This window comes from Coptis chinensis, chromosome 5, assembly GCF_015680905.1.
Source record: "Coptis chinensis isolate HL-2020 chromosome 5, ASM1568090v1, whole genome shotgun sequence".
In the NCBI taxonomy this organism is placed as follows: domain Eukaryota; kingdom Viridiplantae; phylum Streptophyta; class Magnoliopsida; order Ranunculales; family Ranunculaceae; genus Coptis; species Coptis chinensis.
In genome coordinates this window covers 93840557-93859758 of record NC_141460.1, presented here as the reverse complement: position 1 = coordinate 93859758, position 19202 = coordinate 93840557, and the positions used below count along the sequence as shown (strand labels likewise).

The 19202-nt window shown below is 37.9% G+C and overlaps 2 protein-coding genes and 3 pseudogenes across 4 annotated transcripts; 2 read left to right on the top strand and 3 right to left on the bottom strand.

Annotated features, from left to right (window-relative positions):
• Positions 1 to 40: 40 nt before the first annotated feature.
• Positions 41 to 2716, top strand: LOC147500271 (pentatricopeptide repeat-containing protein At5g27110 pseudogene; annotated as a pseudogene). Its single transcript, XR_015196277.1, has one exon. The product of XR_015196277.1 is annotated as a pentatricopeptide repeat-containing protein At5g27110 pseudogene (transcript).
• A 5194-nt stretch (positions 2717 to 7910) lies between these two features.
• On the bottom strand, positions 7911 to 8540 carry LOC147500270 (putative pentatricopeptide repeat-containing protein At3g23330 pseudogene; annotated as a pseudogene).
• Positions 8541 to 11422: 2882 nt separating this feature from the next.
• On the top strand, positions 11423 to 11965 carry LOC147500269 (uncharacterized). The gene has a single exon (XM_086563620.1). It carries the CDS (start codon positions 11423 to 11425, stop codon positions 11963 to 11965), a length of 543 nt encoding a protein of 180 aa, XP_086419746.1.
• Positions 11966 to 13870: 1905 nt separating this feature from the next.
• Positions 13871 to 14433, bottom strand: LOC147500268 (uncharacterized). Its single transcript, XM_086559310.1, has 2 exons — positions 14299 to 14433; positions 13871 to 14206 (listed from the first exon to the last, which is right to left on the bottom strand). Exons 1-2 carry the CDS (start codon positions 14335 to 14337, stop codon positions 13931 to 13933), a joined length of 315 nt encoding a protein of 104 aa, XP_086415436.1. The 5' UTR covers positions 14338 to 14433; the 3' UTR covers positions 13871 to 13930.
• A 764-nt stretch (positions 14434 to 15197) lies between these two features.
• Positions 15198 to 17677, bottom strand: LOC147500267 (uncharacterized protein At4g14342-like; annotated as a pseudogene). Its single transcript, XR_015196276.1, has 3 exons — positions 17085 to 17677; positions 16894 to 17004; positions 15198 to 15501 (listed from the first exon to the last, which is right to left on the bottom strand). The product of XR_015196276.1 is annotated as an uncharacterized protein At4g14342-like (transcript).
• Positions 17678 to 19202: the final 1525 nt, after the last annotated feature.

The window sequence follows — 19202 nt, the reverse complement described above, 5'->3', positions numbered from 1 at the left end:
TTTTTTTTTCAAATGGGCCAAAGCCCAAGTGAGAGTCCAAACACACATTTTGAGCAACGAAGAACGATGTACTCCCCAGCTATTGGCAATTTTATTGATTTGATTCAATTTGATGGAGACACAAAGGCTAATTTATTTGTTAAAAACATGCATCACCTCAAAATCATTGAAACAAGGAAAACTTGTGCACCAAAAAATAGTCACACTTGACCTGCAAAACAACATTTCCTTGTGCAAACAACTTATAAATTTCTACTTCACTTGCCATTTATTTGAATCTGCACGGCTAGTTTTTCAAACTATAGAAAACCCATATGATATTTCATTATGGAATGGCCTTATATCAGCTTATACTAAGCACCACATGTACAATGAAGCTTTAACTCTCTTTGACAAGTTGAAAATTTCCCCATACCTTAAACCTGATAATTTTACTTACCCAAGTGTTTTAAAGGCATGTAGTGCATTGGGTAATGCACAAGAAGGGAAGAAGATTCATACCCAAGTTATTAAATCGGGGTTCGATTTCGATGTTGTGGTTGTAAGTACTATTGTTGGCATGTATGCAAAATGCAATTTATTTGATTTGGCAATCTGCTTGTTCAATGAAATGCCTGAGAAAGATGTGCCATCTTGGAATACTGTGATATCTTGTTATTATCAAGATGGGCAGCCTGAGAAAGTATTGGACATGTTTGAAACGATGAAGAGTTTGGGGTTTGAGCCTGATTCAGTGACTTTTACGACTGTTTTTTCTGCGTGTACTAAACTTTCGGAGTTGGATAGAGGGAGGAAAATTCATGAGGATCTGGTGAGAAGTGGATTTGTTTTGGATGGATATATTAGCTCTGCTCTTGTTGACATGTATGGAAAATGTGGTTATTTGGATATGGCAAGAGCTGTTTTCGAGCAGATTCCTAGAAAGGGTGTAGTGTCGTGGAATTCCATGATCTCTGGGTACAGTTTGAAAGGTGATAGCTATTCATGTGTTAAGCTATTTCAGAGAATGAACGAGGAAGGAGTGAGACCCACTACGACTACTCTAAGTAGCTTGTTAACAGCTTGTTCTAGAACAGCTAATCTACAAGAAGGGAAGTTTATACATGGGTACATTGTAAGAAACCGAATAGAACCTGATATTTTCATCTATAGCGCACTTATTGATCTTTACTTCAAATGTGGAAGTGCTGACTTGCCTGAACATATCTTTAAACGTATGCCCAAGACTCATGTTGTAGCTTGGAATGTGATGATCTCAGGGTATGTGATGGTAGGTTGTTACTTTGAGGCTATGCGCATCTTCAGGGACATGAAAGATGGTAATGTGAGGCCCGACGCAGTTACATTCACTAGTGTCTTACCAGCTTATTCACAACTAGCAGCTCTAGAGCAGGGTAGAGAAATTCACTACCTAGTCATTCAAAATAGACTGGAAAATAATGAGATTGTTATGGGTGCATTACTAGATATGTATGCAAAATGTGGTGCTATGGTTGAAGCTCGTCGTGTTTTTGATCAGTTACCGGAAAGGGACTTTGTGTCATGGACTTCCATGATCACAGCTTATGGGTCACATGGTCAAGCTTTAGAAGCTTTGGAGTTATTCCATAAGATGGAACAGTCCAAGGCGAAGCCAGATAGGGTTACTTTCCTTGCTGTAATGTCTGCATGTAGCCACGGGGGTCTGGTGGACCAAGGGTGTCATTATTTCAATGTCATGACAAACAAGTATGGGATTAAACCCACATTGGAACATTACTCATGCTTGGTTGATCTTCTCGGGCGGGCTGGAAGACTGAATGAAGCTTATGGTATCCTACAAAGTAATCCTGCCATTAAAGAAGATGTTGGGTTGCTTAGCACGTTGCTTTCTGCGTGCAATATGCACAAGAATGTATACTTAGGAGAAGAAATAGCAAGATTGCTTATGAAGAAGGATCCTGATGATCCAGCCACTTATATAGTTCTATCCAACTTGTACGCTTCTGTTGGGAAATGGGGTGACGTGCGCAAAACTAGACTAAAGATGAAAGAGCTAGGGTTGAAGAAAAACCCTGGTTGTAGCTGGATCGAAGTTGACAAGAGACTAAACTCATTCTTTGTTGAAGATAAATCACACCCTGAGGTAGAACTGATACATGAATGTCTAGCAAATTTTATCAGACATATGGATGAGGAGGAACTGCTGTCATACCAGGAAAGGGAGCAGACACAAAGTTAATTTCTACTGAACACCTCCACATTCATTGTACTCCGCAGTCTCTGAATTGCTGGTTGCATTAGGCCATTAGGGTATTACAGTAAAGTAGCCTCTTTACCTGTAAATTAAATTCCCCCGTCAAAGAAATGTGTGGATCTGGAAAGGAAGCAGACTCAGGACCTTAAGCATCGCCACATGTAATGTTTGCCTAATCAGATCAAGTTGATCAGGAAAAGAGATATACAAGTACTTTTAGGTTTGTGAGCTGTGATAATTGTAGAACTTAATCTTGGTTGTAGCTAGCTGATTGCAGTGAGTTGTCAGACCACATGTTTGAGCTTGTAATTCAGATGTTTGGTCTAAATTTCTTGTGTTTATTCTTCTTTACCTAGATGGTGAGGGTCCAAGAGTGGTAACCACAGTTGCACATACAACAATGTAATACTTAATTTAATCCTGTATTTTTTTTATTGATTCACTTCAAATAAGTAACACAGGCTCTCATTATATCCCAAATACATGTTATGTACAAGTACATTTTAAGAAAAAGACTGTTTTGTATTGTGATCATACTGACATATCACGTATTGCAACTCATTTGGGTGGGATACTGGATACAAGCCTGACTAGTAGACAGCTGAGAAATCATAAACAACCACAGTTTGCTCTTCGGTATATTAAATCAAATGGGCACTCTTATTGCAATTGCACCGTATAGTATGATTCCTGAGCAGGATTATAGATTTTTGACAAGTCACTGTTGTCCCAAGGAAAGCTGAACCTGATGATGATTCATGGAAAGAAGTTGACAGTTAAGCTTGGAAAATAGCTCCCAAGATAGTCCCCATTTGAATGCCATGGAAGTATGGAACTCGCTCATCTGCAAGCTTTGTACCAACAGTAGGTTTTATGTGTTGGGAGATTTCACTAGAAAGTCACACCTCAATCTAGCTACTTTCTATCCCAAACGATTTCAACTTGGAGATCACACTAAGGAAATCACCCACCCAAGACTTTGGTAGTTATCACAACAAACTCAAACAAAAACAAAGCCACTAATTTATCATTACCCATAACAAGGGAAGTAAATATGCAAAGAGACACAAAGATTTAGGTAGTTCCGTAAATGTTACCTACATCCACACAAGAGCCGAGTTTCCTTTATAGCAAAGATTGGAGAGTTTACAAGAGATATCAATAATCAAGAACAAGATGCCTCACTCAAACCCTAGCTCAATAGAGCTCTCACAATACCCAAGAAATGAATCTCTCAAAAGTTATCTCAATAAGTTTCTTTATATAGGTGGGGAGAAAATTTCGTGAGAAAATGGATTTGGTTATTGAAATTTCGACAAACTATCAAAATTTCATAATATTTCGTCAAGGCAATTTTGGTGGTTCACTGGGCCATCAAACTTCTTTCGGTCGGTTCACTGGGCCATCCAAACTTCTCAAGGTTGGTCACATCGGGCCCGATCCCAAGGAAGAAATGTGCATGGATCTCGGTTGGTTCTCTTGGGCGTCCAAACTTCTTTCGGTCAGTTCCCCGGCCATCAAACTTCTCAAGGTTGGTCACATCAGGGCCGACTTGAAACGAGGAGTGAAAAAACTACACAAAAGTGGGGCCGTGCTAGCGGGCTCCAGTGAAAAACGGCTTAATCCGATATCTATGTTTCACAACTGTTTTAGTTCCTCAATACCATCACGGAGCAAAGCTTCGGCGGTTCCACAAACCCAACAATCTCCCACTTGAAACACATCCCGAGATTCTTCACATCTCAATTGTAACAACTCCATCCAAATCCAATTTACTAATGAAACACTTTCCCTCTCATCCAACATGGTCTTCAAAGCAAGAAAACCACCGAAGTTGAACACTTCAACTTCGTCTTCCACAACTTGACATAGACATGTCTCCGTGATACTCCATGAATAATACAATATCCATTTCACCGCTTCCCAATGATGTTTGCCAAGGTTAGCCACAAACCTCCATGCAACTCCCACCGCATGGGATATATCTTCCGGGTTGTATTCAACTACCATGCAAGCTTTTTCGGCTTGCACATCATATTCTCTCTATCCTTCCGTAGGAAACCCAACAATTGTCGCGTGTAAATCTCCTCAACATGGTCACAATGGAGGTGAGCAGTTTTCACATTTAAGCTGCTTAAGATTTAAACCTTCCGCATACAACAATACTAAACACTTGTCATTGCCAAATATTTCTTGGAACCATCATGTTCCTCCTTGACTCGATACACCCATTTGCTCTGTAGAGTCATGTCCTTGGGTACTTTGGCCAACTCCCAAGTGACACTAAAGGCGAGGGACTTCCCTCATCATGCATAACAAGCTCCCACTTTGCTAGCATCACCAACCTCCAATGCCGCATCATAGCAATGAGGTTCACCACCATCGATAAATAAATAGGTGGAGAGGGATATTCATGCTTTCGATGCAGGTTTCGTAACCTCCTTAGTGCACGTGGAGATGGACTTATCTCCGTAGTCTCTTCACCCGGTCACTACTATCATCATCATCCGACCGTGGAACTTCCACAACACCACGACTCATATAAGAGCCTTCCAACTCAACATACCGTGTCACTATCGTAGCTCCACGAGTCTGTTCTTCTTTTCTCGTCCTTGTACAAAACCATCTCACCGAACAAGGCATTTCTACTTTAATAATTTTCGGTTTTGGTCATCCCAAAACGATAACCAATCCATCGCCATATCCAATGAAGGTACACTTGACATCAAGCTTACTCCTAGCTTGGTCACTAGTGTGCACATAGGACTCACACCCAAACACTCTCAAATGGGAAGGTTCACATCCTTCCCACCCACATTCCTCACGAATTCTGAAATCCAAAGGTACCGATGGTCCTCGGTTGATCGGGTTTTGGAGGAACACTTTCTGCCCGATTGCTTTCATTCTGCTTAGTGTATGCGCGACACCTAGCCCTATATGTCGGTGTTCTAATCATCCGGCTTATGCGACCCCATTCTCCTGAGGTGTCCCCAAAAGTCTTTTCCATCTTGATGCCACTTTGTTAGCCTGATACTTCTCAAAACCTGAATCAACATACTTCCACTATTATCGGATCTCAACTTCTTCACCTTGAAGCATGTCTCATTCTCAACCATGGCCTTCCACGTCTTGAACACTTCCAATACCTCGGACTTGTGTCTCAAGAAATAGACCCACACCTTTCTAGTATGGTCATCAATGAAAGTCACAAAATATAACTTTCCGCCAAGTGAAGAGACATTAGCTGGCCCCCAGACATCTGTATGAATCAACTCAAGCTTCCTAGCTTTCAAAGTTCGACCCATCTCCTGAAAACTCACCCTTCTCTGCTTTTCAAACATGCAATTCTCGTAGAAGTCAAAGTCCGTCGACTCTTTTACCGATGGAGTGCCTACTTGCATTCCTTTCTCACTCGTGTGACCAAGTCTGCGGTTGCCAAACATTTGGATCCTCTTTGCCATTTTGCCCGCGATTTAGACCCACACCCATAATGCGGTCATGTAGAGAAACCATCCTTGTCGCCTTTAGCGACTATTAGATAACCCTTAGAGATTTCCAAGTATCCTTCGTGAAGATTGTAACAAATCCTTCACTAGCCAATTTGACCCATGAAATCAAATTCTTCCTCAATCCGGGCGTGTCGACATCCCTTAATAACCATGTCCTATCTTTCAACATGACAAACATCACCTTTGCCAACAATGGCACAAGATTTCATCACCAAGAAAGACCTTTCCAAGGTCACCTTTGGTGTAGTTCACAAAGAACTCTCGATTTGAGGTTACATGGAATGATCTTGCCGGAATCTAAAACCCAAGAGTCCTTATTGTTCTCCATCGAACATATCAAAGCATCATCTTCCACTTCAACTACATTAGCTTCTTGATTTTTCTTGTAGTTGTTATTCCTTGGTGTTTGGCATCGGTTACTATAGTGGCCAAAAACCACAATTATAACATATAATGATACTATCATCTCTAGGCTCATCACTAGGGGCATGAGAGTTCATTCTCCCCTTCTTTTTCTCGGTTACCGACCCTTGTGCATGTGCATCCGCTTTCTCTCGGTACTCAAAGCCGAACCGATGTCGAGGCCCCATCCGAACTCCTTCAATTTCCTCCGCTTAGTATCATACTAACCACATCGTCAAATTTCAACTTATTCATTCCCGTAGAGCCACTAATAGCAAACCCAGCCTTCCAACTTGGAGGCATTTGTCCTATTATCGCCAACGCTCTCACTTCATCACTAAATGTAATCTCAACCGACTCAATTGGTCTTTCGTTTGGTTGAATTCATTTAAGTGGTCCTTTTTTCTCCGACATTCTCATGGAGAAGAGCTTGGTAATCAAATAGACTTTGTTCAGGCGAAGGTTGCTTCATACATGCCGTTAGTGCCTTCATGAAGGCTCTTCTCATTTTAATATTGAAGGCCAACGACTTCGAGAGACTTCGGTTTGTCGCCAATGCTTTTCTATTTAGCAAATCCCATTCACTTTGCTTTCGCAACTTCACTGGCTTCTCTCCCATCAAAGGTTCATACAAATCCTTTTGATAGAGTATGTCCTCAATTTGCATCTTCCATAGCGAAGTTTGTTCCACAAACTTCTCTCTCTTATAGCTTTCCTTTTTTTTCGTCATGACTTCCACTTGAACCAATACAACGGTGGAGACTCTCTCAGAGGAATTTCTTCAAACACCTAGCTCTCAATGCTAAAGGTGGAGTCTTTCCTCACACACCTTGTTCAAATGATTCAAAACCGTGCTCTGATACCACTTGTTGGGAGATTTCACTAGAAAGTCACACCTCAATCTAGCTACTTTCTATCCCAAATGATTTCAACTTGGAGATCACACCAAGGAAATCACCCACCCAAGACTTTGGTAGTTATCACAACAAACTCAAACAAGCAAAGCCACTAATTTATCATTACCCATAACAAGCAAACAATAAATAAGGAAGTAAATATGCAAAGAGACACAAAGATTTAGGTAGTTCGGTAAATGTTACCTACATCCACACAAGAGCCGAGTTTCCTTTATAGCAAAGATTGGAGAGTTTACAAGAGATATCAATAATCAAGAACAAGATGCCTCACTCAAACCCTAGCTCAATAGAGCTCTCACAATACCCAAGAAATGAATCTCTCAAAAGTTATCTCAACCCCAACCATAAGTTTCTTTATATAGGTGGGAGAAAATTTACGTGAAAAATGGGTTTGGTTATTGAAATTTCGACAAACTATCAAAATTTCATAATATTTAGTCAAAGGCAATTTTGGTCCTGGCTTCACTATCCAAACTTCTTTGGGGCCATCCAACTTCTCAAGGTTGGTCACATCGAAATTGAAGCGAGGAAGGAAGAAATGTGCATGGATCTCGGTTGGTTCTCTTGGGCCGTCCAAACTTCTTTTACGGTCGGTTCACGGGGCCATCCAAACTTCTCAAGGTTGGTCACATCGGTAGACTTGAAGCGAGTGAAAAAAACTACAAAAAGTGGGGCGATTTTGCGGGCGATCCAAGAGTGAAAACCGCGGCCAATCCGATATCTATGTTTCACAACTGTTTTTAGTTCCTCGCTACCATCACGGAGCAAAGCTCGGCGGTTCCACAAACCCAACATTATGCACCATATGGTGAAGGGTGACGAGCCATTTTTTCGTGAAATGTATCTTACTTTTCAAACTCGCCAGTACCGTGGGGAGGTTTCTGCACCCGCTCATCTTCAAGTGCTGCACCAAAGGGAGGTTTTCTGCACCATACCAGGAAAAGGCTCAAGCGCCAGTGGGTTTGAACGCAGTGACATGGATCTCACTTTTACTCACCAGTAGTCCCCACAAGAGCATTTCCCATCCTTGAAATGGTGAAATCTGCTAACGTCCCTCACAATTATCTCCCTCCCAACAATCTTGGATATTAATTTTGTTGCTATGTGGCAGTCCACACATACCCGGAGATTCTTTGTAATTCTTAGGGTTGTTCCAGAAGGAGTGCCAATGATGCCAAACGCTATAGCCAGCCATTCACTGTTGGTGCACAATATGTTTCTCTTTTGCTCCTCTTCAACATCATGAAGCACATCCTCTGTGTTTGGTACATATCCTTCCCGCTCCATTTGCTCCAACAGAACTTCCAGAGCCTTGTGTATTCTATCGTAGTCAGGGTGGGACTTATCTCCTGACACAAAGGCATGTACCTCGCCTTTAACTTCTATCCAACTACAAGCTGGTTTCTTTCTCATCCCTTTATATTTCATATCTAGTCTCATACTCGCTGCATATTTCCATCTGAAAGCAGCAGCATAATATCAGGATATGAGTATTTATCGATATTCAATTTCTGAATATGTATCGTGGATATATCCCTCTCTTTGGGGATATTTGACATTGTTTCACATGTAAATATCGTGGATATTGTAAATATTTCTTGATATATCATGATACATTATTTATATTTATTTGAAATATAATGGTAAATATTAAATAAAATTGTTATATACACAAAATATCGCCAAATATCCTCAAATATCACAAATATCGCCGAAATATCACCGATATTTGTAGTCATATATATCTCTGAACATATCGTGATATTTATATATATTTCTCTTAAATCTGGATAGATATCCTCAAATATCGCGATATATCGGGATATTTTGTACTATGAGCAGCAGAATATACATTTGACATAAGAACGTAGACCCCATATTCTAAAAAACCATTGAAGTGTATGATGGATTGGTTTTGAGGATTTGTGCATGGAGTTGGTTTGTTTGGGATTTTGATTTTATTTTTGTGGGTTTTGAAAGGAAGGATTTTATTATTGGCCTAACACTCATTTGTGTTGATACTAAATTTTTTTTTTGGGTCTTTTAGGTATTGGTCCTAGCTGGTAATAGGAAATTAGACATTAAGGACTAAATAATGTGTATTTAGGGATTGACCCTAGTTCCGTCTGTGGACCAGTTACGCCGTGAGCAATCTGTTTATATTTGTGAAATGCCTATGATGCCCTTCCATGTGCGCTGCACGTGAGCATTTATAATCAGTATTAGGTCACACGTGTCATGCGTGTAGTGCTTTAATCTCATGTCGTCTATCTTGCACATATCTCGAGGAATCTAACACAAATAAACCATGAAATTGATGGATCTAATTAGGGTTTTACTTCGTTCACACTCATCTGAACCTTACCTCCCACAATCTCTCGGCCATTTTCTTATATACGAATTGAAAGTTGGTTTTACGAAATAAAGTGAATGCTATCTCTTGGAAACCTCTTGGAAGCGAAATACGATGAAAACAAATCTCTGCATGTAAGTATTCGATCTAATTGTTTGCATTCTTCTTCTGCATGTTTTTGCGTGTTGAAAACTTGTTTTTAAAGACTTGCACCACTTCAAATTTTGAGTCCAATTTTTAAACCCAATTTTTAATTGATGTGGTAGGACCGAACCCTAATTGTTTAGAAGAAATTGGGGGTTTTTTTTTTTTTACTAATTCTTTAATTGGCACTGAATATTCTTTAATGGGTATATGGGCCCCTTAATTAATATATATGTTTGTCGGGTACCCTTGTTTGTCAATTGATGTCTGTCATTGCATATTTGATAATGGTATATTGGGTACCCTTGTATATTACGTACTGTATATAATTGTGTAAGTGTGATAATTTCTCTAAGTGTTATATTACTGTATATTTGATATGTGTAATTTAGTCATTGTATATTTGATATGATGAAATTTAGTCATTACACATTTCATAATTTCATCACACTTTGATAAATGACTAAATTACTGTATATAATTGTATTTATACATTATGTGATATTAAATTGTGTGAAATTATGTGAAATCATTAATTAAATTGTGTTATTTCCAGTGGTATGTATGGCTCGCGACTTATTAGGGTGTAAGAAAGTTTGTTATCCATTATGGGGGATGTTGGGGGAAAACTGGAACTAGGATTTTGAAGATGTCTGACTATAAGGGTGGGAAGATAGAGAAATGGGAGTTAAATGGGGATGAACTCTCTTTTATGGATCTAAACAAGGATGTGAACAAGTTGTTGGGTCTAGGGGTGAGTCCTTGTTCATTTGTTGATATTGCATGCTTGATTGGTGGTGATTTGTGTAAGATTAAAAGTGATCAAGTACTTATACATTTGTGGAATCTTATGAAACCTGGAAAAGACAAGAAGTTTCATCTATTTCTGTCTTCTACAGCTGGTCCCCCTCCACAAGTGTCCCCTACCACTTTAACCCCCACCATTATCTCCTCCAGCAACAACACAGAATCCTACCACTCTAACCCCACCATATATTATCTCCTCCAACAACAACACAGAATCCTACCACTCTAACCCCACCATATATTATCTCCTCCAACAACAACACAGAATCCTACCACTCTAACCCCACCATTATCTCCTCCAGCAACAACACAGAATCCTACCATTCCAACTACACCAAAACATAAGGGGTTAAGCAGAAGTGATGGGGTTATTAGGAGGTCACCTAGGTTGAATAAAGGGCTGAGTCAATCCCTATCTCATATTCCCAAAGTTAATGTTATGTATGATGAGGGTATACAGTCACAAATTGATGATGCAGTATCTGCAATTTCACAGAATATATCTGATTTTATTGAAGTTGATATTGAAGAAGAAGAAGAATATGAAAGTGGAGATGATGGGGATGAATATGCATATAGTTCAAATTTTGGACCATTTATGAGTGATTGTACTGGAGGAGATGAGAGTAGTGATAGCTTAGAAGAGGAATTTGTGGCAAATGCTGAGGATAATGCATAAGAGAATGGTGATGGTGACATGGGACCACCACTTGTTGTGAATGCTGATGTAGACATTTCTATGTTGAGCAATAACATATTTGAAAAAGAAGAAATGGAAAATGTTACAAAAGATCATGTAGATAGAATGGCTAGCTTAGCCTTAATTCCTGGGATGACATGGCCTACAATAGATGATTGCAGATAATTTTTTAAGAATCTAGCTATAAAAAACAAGTTTATTAGTTTCAAACCACAGAAAAATGACAGAACAAGGTACATACTGAAGTGTATAGATAGATTACAGAGTGCAAGTGGAGGATCAATGCAACTGTTATTGCTGATGGGTACACTTTCCAGTTGAGGAAGTTTTGTGGTGAGCACACATGTTAGGCAAATGAGAAGGATATGTACAAACAATGCACAGCTCCATGGATTGCAAATGCCTTGGAAGATGAATTTAGGACACATCCCACTTACAGGCCTGAGGATATTCAAGCTGAAATCATGTCAAGACATGGTGTTCACATTTCTTATTGGACTGCCTGGGCTGCAAAGAGTGAAAATTCTGGAAAATATCAATGGAAACTATGAGGAAGGGTATAGGTTACTGCCAGGGCTTTGTAGGCAAATTCAAAACAAAAATACTGGGACCATTGCAAGATGGTTTTGTACTAAGAATACAAGAGAGTTTGTAGGTGTGTGCATTGCCTTTAAGGCATCAATTGATGGGTGGTTGGAAGGGTGTAGACCAATTCTTGGTCTTGATGGTTCATTTTTAAAGGGAAAGTATGGTTGGTGTTGCTTGTCTGTTATTGGGCTTGATGCAATGAATGGCTTGTTCCCAATTGGCATATACATATGTCAAGGTGAAAACAAAGCCAACTGGCAGATGTTGTTGAAACTTCTAAAACCTGACCTTGATCAGCACAGGGAATAACTCACATTCATCTCAGACAGACAGAAAGGACTGATACCAGTTGTGCATGCATACTTTCCAGACTCTAACCATAGGTAATATTTCCTTCATTGATTAAACTGATTATAAGTGTAAGTAACATTTCTAATTAACATTTGTAACTAATATATTATTATGTCAACAGGTTTTGCTTCAGACATATGTTTAAATTTTTTAAGAAAGTGTTCAAAGGTGATATGTGGGAGAAACTTGCATGGGATGCGGCCGGAAAAGTCTGAGAATGACTTCATTTACGAAAAATGGTGATATAGTGAAGAGATCAAAAGGCAGCTGATTGGTTAGATTCAGAAGAAAGAAGTTGTTGGGCTAGAGCTTACTTTGACCACACCTGTAAGTGTGATGAAATTACCAATAATTTCTCTGAGTCATTTAATTCCTGGATTCTAAAAATGAGAGACAAGCCCTTAGTGCAGTTTGTAGACATGTACAATCTTTCTCTTGTGAAACTCATGTATGATAGGATGATGGTGTCTAGGGAGTTGGGTGATTATGATGTTGTAGTTCCAATAGTTCTTCATATTATCAAGAAGAGAGAAACTAAGTATAAGAATTATAAAGTTTCTGGGGTGTCAGACCATATCAGTTTAGTTCAAAACACAAAAAATAAGAATCATTATTGTGTAGATTTGGAGAAAAAAACATGTGAGTGCATTGTCTGGCAGATATCAGGAGTTCCTTGTGTGCATGCAATATGTGTGATCAGACAAATAATAGATAAATGGAGCAAGTATTGTAGTGAATACTTTACAGTAGAGGCATTCAAGTCAACTTATTTTACTCACATACATCCTATTGCCAATCAAGAAGATTGGGAGATAATTGTAAGTGTTCTGTTTTTTTATTATTTTATATATTCATATATATATATATATATATATATATTTTTTTTTTTTTTTTTTTTTTTTTTTTTTGAAGTTCATAATTGTAAGTAAGTTCATTTCTTTGCTAACTTCATTTGTTTTTTCAAGATTGATCGTGAGGATTTGGGAAACCCTCATGAATTTAAACCCCAAGTAGGAAGGCCCAAGAAGCAAAGAATCAGAGATGAAGATGAACCTGAAGCAACTAGTAAAGTCTTAAGAAAATGTGGCAAATGTGGTGAGTTAAATCATAATACAAGGACATGTGATGCAAGGAAGAATGAAACTAGGCCAAAGAAGAGAGGTAAGAAAAGTGAACATTTGTATATTTGTCCCAACTTATTGGATTTTAACATTTTAATCATGTAACAGCTAAGAAAAGTATCATTCAAGATGAACTACAAGGCAATTTCCAGCAGCAACAAGAAGCAACTCCTCCAAGTGTGCAGCAGCAGGCAAATGTGCAGCAGCAAGTTCCACCACAACAGCAACATGCTCCAACAAATGTGCAGTAGCAGGCTCCCCTAAATGTGCAACAACAAGTTCCACCACAACACCAGCAGGCTCCCCCAAATGTGCAGCAGCAGGCTCCCCAGCAGCAACAAAGGGCTACTAGATCCACAAGAAGGGATTGGTTGAGCTGGTTTGAAGCATCAGGAGCTTCAAACCAAGAGTCTTCAACTCCTCCACCATCACTTAGTCAGACCTAATTGAATTGTGTTGTTGGTTAGTTTTTTTTTGGACAAATGACAAATGTGTTGGTTTATGAAGTTACCAACTTGTTTTTAGCATTTTGGGCACATCACACTTTTAAGAAGTTCATGCAGACTTGGTATTTTGGAACAAATATGTGTTGGTGGTTAGTTTTTTTTTTTTTTTTTTTTTTTGGACAAATGTGTTAGTTTATGAAGTTACCAACTTGTTTTTAGCATTTTGGGCAAATGAATGGTTTAAGAAGTTCATGCATACTTGGTATTTTGGAACAAATATGTAGTATTTTGCCGACTTAGATAAATGACAGTTTATTTCATTTCATTTCAATAAGAGATGTGCATCTCATAGCAGTTCAACAAGATGTGTATTTTTTCTCACAGTTATCACACTCAATTACAAATGGAGCTTTGCTCTCTTCAAGGACCATGGGCTTGTTATCTTTGTAGAGATTCTCAACACCTTTGCAATCATCATACTCACACTTGAGAAGCATCACATCCACATTACCCTCATCATCACCTCCTTTAATAATTTCCATGATGCCATTACACCCAGGTTCTTTGCATCTACGATTCAAGTAAGGGCATGATGCTGCTTTATGCCCTTGTTGCTCACCAAGTTGACAAATCTGTAAAATAAAAATATCAAGTTTAAGTCCTACCTGTAAATGAGAAAATTAGGTTTAAGTCCTACTTTTCTGCCATTAAAGCATGAACATACCTTTGGTGCAGAGTAGACTTCCACATCAGCTCCACCCATTTGTAATTTGTTATACTTTCTTCAAGTACCGACTTGCACGCAGATTGTGAGAATGATGTTGAAGAAGAAGGGTTATGGAGAAAAAGTGTATTGGGGAAGAAAGGTCGTGAAAAATGATGGTGTTTATAGGTGAATAAGGAAAGTGACAATTCACAACGACTATATATTTGTGAGCTCAAAATACACGTGACTCATGTGGACTGCCCATGGGTATTTTGGGTATCAAAAATATTGATTTGTGACATCATACAAAAAGGGGAAAACATAAACAGATTGCTCACGGTGTAACTGGTCCACAGACGGAACTAGGGTCAATCCCTAAATATACATTATTTAGTCTTTAATGTCTAACTTCCTATTATCAGCTAGGACCAATACCTAAAAGACCTTTTTTTTTCTCTCTTCTTCAATTTTTAACATTTAAACATGTCTAGCGGCCTAGCCGAGTTTTAGCCAATTAGCCTCCAACGGTCTCGGATCTCGTCCCTACGAGGATATCATTGGGATAGACGAACTCTTTTTTTTAAACCTATTAAAACAGATTTTGAGGTTCAGGGAGTTTAAACACTCGTATAGCGTGAGCGTACAACTTATTGAAAAGTAGAGCTTCGCATGGCGAATATGATCTGATCTAAGCTGGTTAACAAAATCAGCCATCAGCTCTTAGCCGAGTTGGTTAGAGTTTATCACACCCATGTGTTATAGAACACAATATGATACAATTTGCACCTTATTTACAACTCAGTCTATTAGAGTTTTAGGGTATTAATATTTTGACAAGAAATTAAATCAATATAAGGTTCATATTACCCAGACTATCAGTTTCCAATTTCGTAACAACAATAAATAGAGCTGTCGGATCTCCAAGAAGATGAACAATAATGAAACAAGCAATTCCATGAGAGGTACCATACAAACGGCACCCTCATCTAAAAATCAAACTGATGGCAAGAAAAATTGCAAGTAGTGTCTTCATAATTGATTCCAAACTTAATCAGAAGTTCAGAATCTGAAATGGGTTCAACATATCAAACACAGTAGTTCCACAGAATCCCTAACAATACTCTCCATCAATAGTACAAGCTATACGTTGATGTTAGGATCGGAGGTAAGTTTTCAATCTTCCTCCTTTTCTGGCGGGAGACCACAAGGCATCAACATTTTCTGCAAAAACACAACAAGAACACAAGAAGTTTGAAGTTCTTTTATAACAATGCCAAACCATTATGAGCTACAATAGAGAAAGCTCGAGCAATAAGAATTGAACATATTAGAAGATTGCACACACAATTAAGTTAAAATGAAACAAACATATATATTTTAAAAAGAATATATAACACACTCAAACTTCAGATATGGGTACTAAGTTTAAATAACACCAACAAGACTATTAAGTAGTATTACAGTCTATGCATCTTAAATCATGGCAATCATTTTATGATTGGTCATTGGTCTAACAAATGGAAATGGTTCATCAAGCAATCTATACATTAGTTGCTCCGCTGAAAGAAACAAAGGGTGAAAAGATAAGTTATTCGTATTATCAGATGAAAGTTATGAATCCAAGAAGAAATACTCGAATGGGTAGAATTCTTATATTCATCATGGCTTTGAATCGACAATGAATCCTATTTATCTATTTCTACAGCCAAAGTATCCAGTAAGATCAACACCTTACCCACGAATAGCTACTTTTTTCCACATCCATCAAACACCTTCTCGTGTGAAAGGATTCCAAACTGCTGCCTTTGGCTGCATTTAGGTTAACCCAGATGTTTCCTTTAAAATTCTTACCTTCTTTCCTTTTTGCACGAACTTCCAATCACCTACACGTCTAATTCTAGTTCCACATTTTTATTAGCAGAATCTGCTGATAGATAGCCTACCCTTAACATTTATGTCAGCAATTTATGTGCAGTTTAATTGGCTGATCTAAAGTTCGACGAGACAACAACATGCTTTACAAATGTTTTTCTCATTTAAGCAGAAGACCGCATTTAACTGTTCCTGTATTCCCATGAGTTAAGCATGGGCATGGAAGGGTCCAAGTACAAATAGTAATGCTGTAATAACTAGGGCAACCGCTCAACTTCCTTAATAAAAACCAGCATATCAAGACCTAGTAATCATCATGCATCATATCCAGTAAACAACCTCATCCTTTTTGCTAGGCCTCTTTCTCTCTCTCTCATTGGGTGTTTGCTCAAGAAAATATAAAAGCACTATAAACATGTGATTGTAAAGTAAGCACTAAGGCCCCATTTCAAATTGCTTAATTCCTATAGCGTCTTTTTCTTTGATTTCACAGACTAAAACTAGTTGTACAGTCCTCATGCTATACTTTAATCATTTACATAAGCAGTAAGGGAAAAGGGGAACAAAACCACATTTTAAACAACAATTTAGACATTTGATTCAGTTCAAAACAACGGAAAAGAAACGTAAGCTAAAAACTAAACAAAAATACTCTTCATTAGATAAGTAGTGCCAAATGGGACCTAATCCAAAACAAACTCAAAATTAATTAAACAGTAGGCGAAAAATCGTAAAGCTTACCTGCATAAAATTGTAGCGCTCTCTTTTTCAGCAAGGGCAAAAAAAGCAAGCATAGGATAATGACCAACATACGATGCGTAACTATCTCGCTGGATGTTCACCGCCCATTCACTATACATCCAAACATATATACATAAATTCAAAATCCCCAAACAAATTCTTAAACGCAATTCAAAGAGATGGAAACTTACAATCTATTCAAATCAGCATGACCTGTCCCAACATACTTAGCTTGGAGATTCTCAAGCTGTGAATTGATATTAAACCTGTCAGTGGCTTGCATATCTACTACACTCCTTATCTTTTATTTGAACTTTTTCTCATATTCGATTGGGCAGGATACTTGTATAACTTTCTATTTTTGGTGTCTTCAAGATTTAACGAAATTATTCGTTAAACTGTGATTTTTTTTATCATGACACTAAAAAAAAATTTGTTGTTAAATTTCCGACTTGAATTGAACCTTCTATTTTTTGTGTCCTCAAGATTTTACGAAATTATTCCTTACTTGTTTGTCTGTGATTTTTATTTTTTATTAACATGACACTAAAGAAATTTTTGGTTGTTGATTTTTTTTCTTGAATACCCTCGACAAAATTCCTGGGTCCGTCCCTAATCGTCTCTTCACCATGATATAATGCGCCACCACCACCATCCTTCATCTCACCACCTTTATCTTTTCACCACAACTTATTTTTCTGTCACCACTATCTCCACATATCATCACTATCCAATGTGTGGTCTCACAATAACACATTTTTGTCCAAAATGTGTCTCACGGTATTTAACTGTCGTAACTTCTTGGTTTCCACAGTGATTGGTTGCCGTGGGATTGCATCATTCATAGCAACCGTATACTGTGACCAACCCAAAAACTTCCAAGCCAATTATGTATCCCACGACAACCAATTGCCGTAAGTTATATGTTTCAACAGTGACATGTTGCCGTGGAATTGCATCTGTGGCGGAATTCTTGTGTCGTGGCTCACCATCTATTTCATAACTTCATTACCGTAGTCAATTTAAAGATTTAATTTTTCAATGAGTCGTGGTCATAGTTAGCAATTCGTAATAATTCGATACGAAAAATAATCAAATAAAATTCGAGTTTCGATGAGAATTTGTTTTTTCAATATGGATTAAAAAAAATGGAAATATCAAAAGTTCAATTCGTAAGTAATTCGAGTATAATACGAAGCTAAAAATAAAAAAATACGAGAAAATTTTATTGCATACTCAGCAAACTTATAGTGAAAACACGATAAATTCGCGAATTATTCACCGAATTGCTAACTATGAAATCAATGTGGGGGCTAATTATTCGAGAATTAATGATTTCTTACCGAATTAACAAATTATTCCGTATCATTGAAAAATACAACCTTTTTAAAACGTTTTTTGAATTAAACGAATAATTCGCTAACTATGGTCGTGGTTTGGTCGGTGGTTGATTGCCCTGTATTTCTATTTTCCACATTTGGGATTGTCGTGGGTAGACAAGAGCCTTGCAACTTTCTTGGTGGCAAGTGATTTCCGTTGAAAAGAATGAACTCACAAAAGCCTAGCCACTGCCGTCCAAAAATAGGAACTGGGGTGTAAACCCATTTTTGATAAGGGGACAAAATTGAAAAGGACAAAATTCCGAAATAATAAACCCAAAAGGCCACCGCAATTTCAAAAACACTATTTAGGACAATAGTTGACTTTAGAATATCCACAATTCCCCAAAATATTCCCAAATATACCAAAATATCCCAAAACAAAACCCCAAACCCAAATTCGAGAGTGAGACTGAAAATACAGAAAAAACTTTCCCCAAATTAAAAAACCCACAATTGAACTCGAAGATATCAATTTCTTCATCTAAAAGTAATCAGATTAAATGTGCTAATGATGGCGGAATTGAAGAACTTTCTCACAATGTGGAATCAAAAGTAATTTTTGGTCATTTTTTTTGTGAAGAAGAAGAACAAGAAGAGATCAATGAAGAAGAAACTGAAGATAATGAGAAAGTTTGTAGAATAGATTCATGCAAGTTTACTGTGCTGAAAGGTAAAGCTTATTGTGATGAACATTTCACACAATTTGTAGAAAATTTAGAAGTCAAAGAAGATGACGAAGATGCTAGAAGTGAAGATGACACAGAAAATGACGATGAAGAGAGTGAATTTGATGAAGTGGAAGAAGGTTTTGAGGATGATGATGATGGAGAAACTGAGAGTGAAGAAACACTCGCGGGTAACAAATTTGCATCTTAATTTTTCATTTCATTTTGATATGCATCAAAATTAAATTGTTTCATGTGTTCT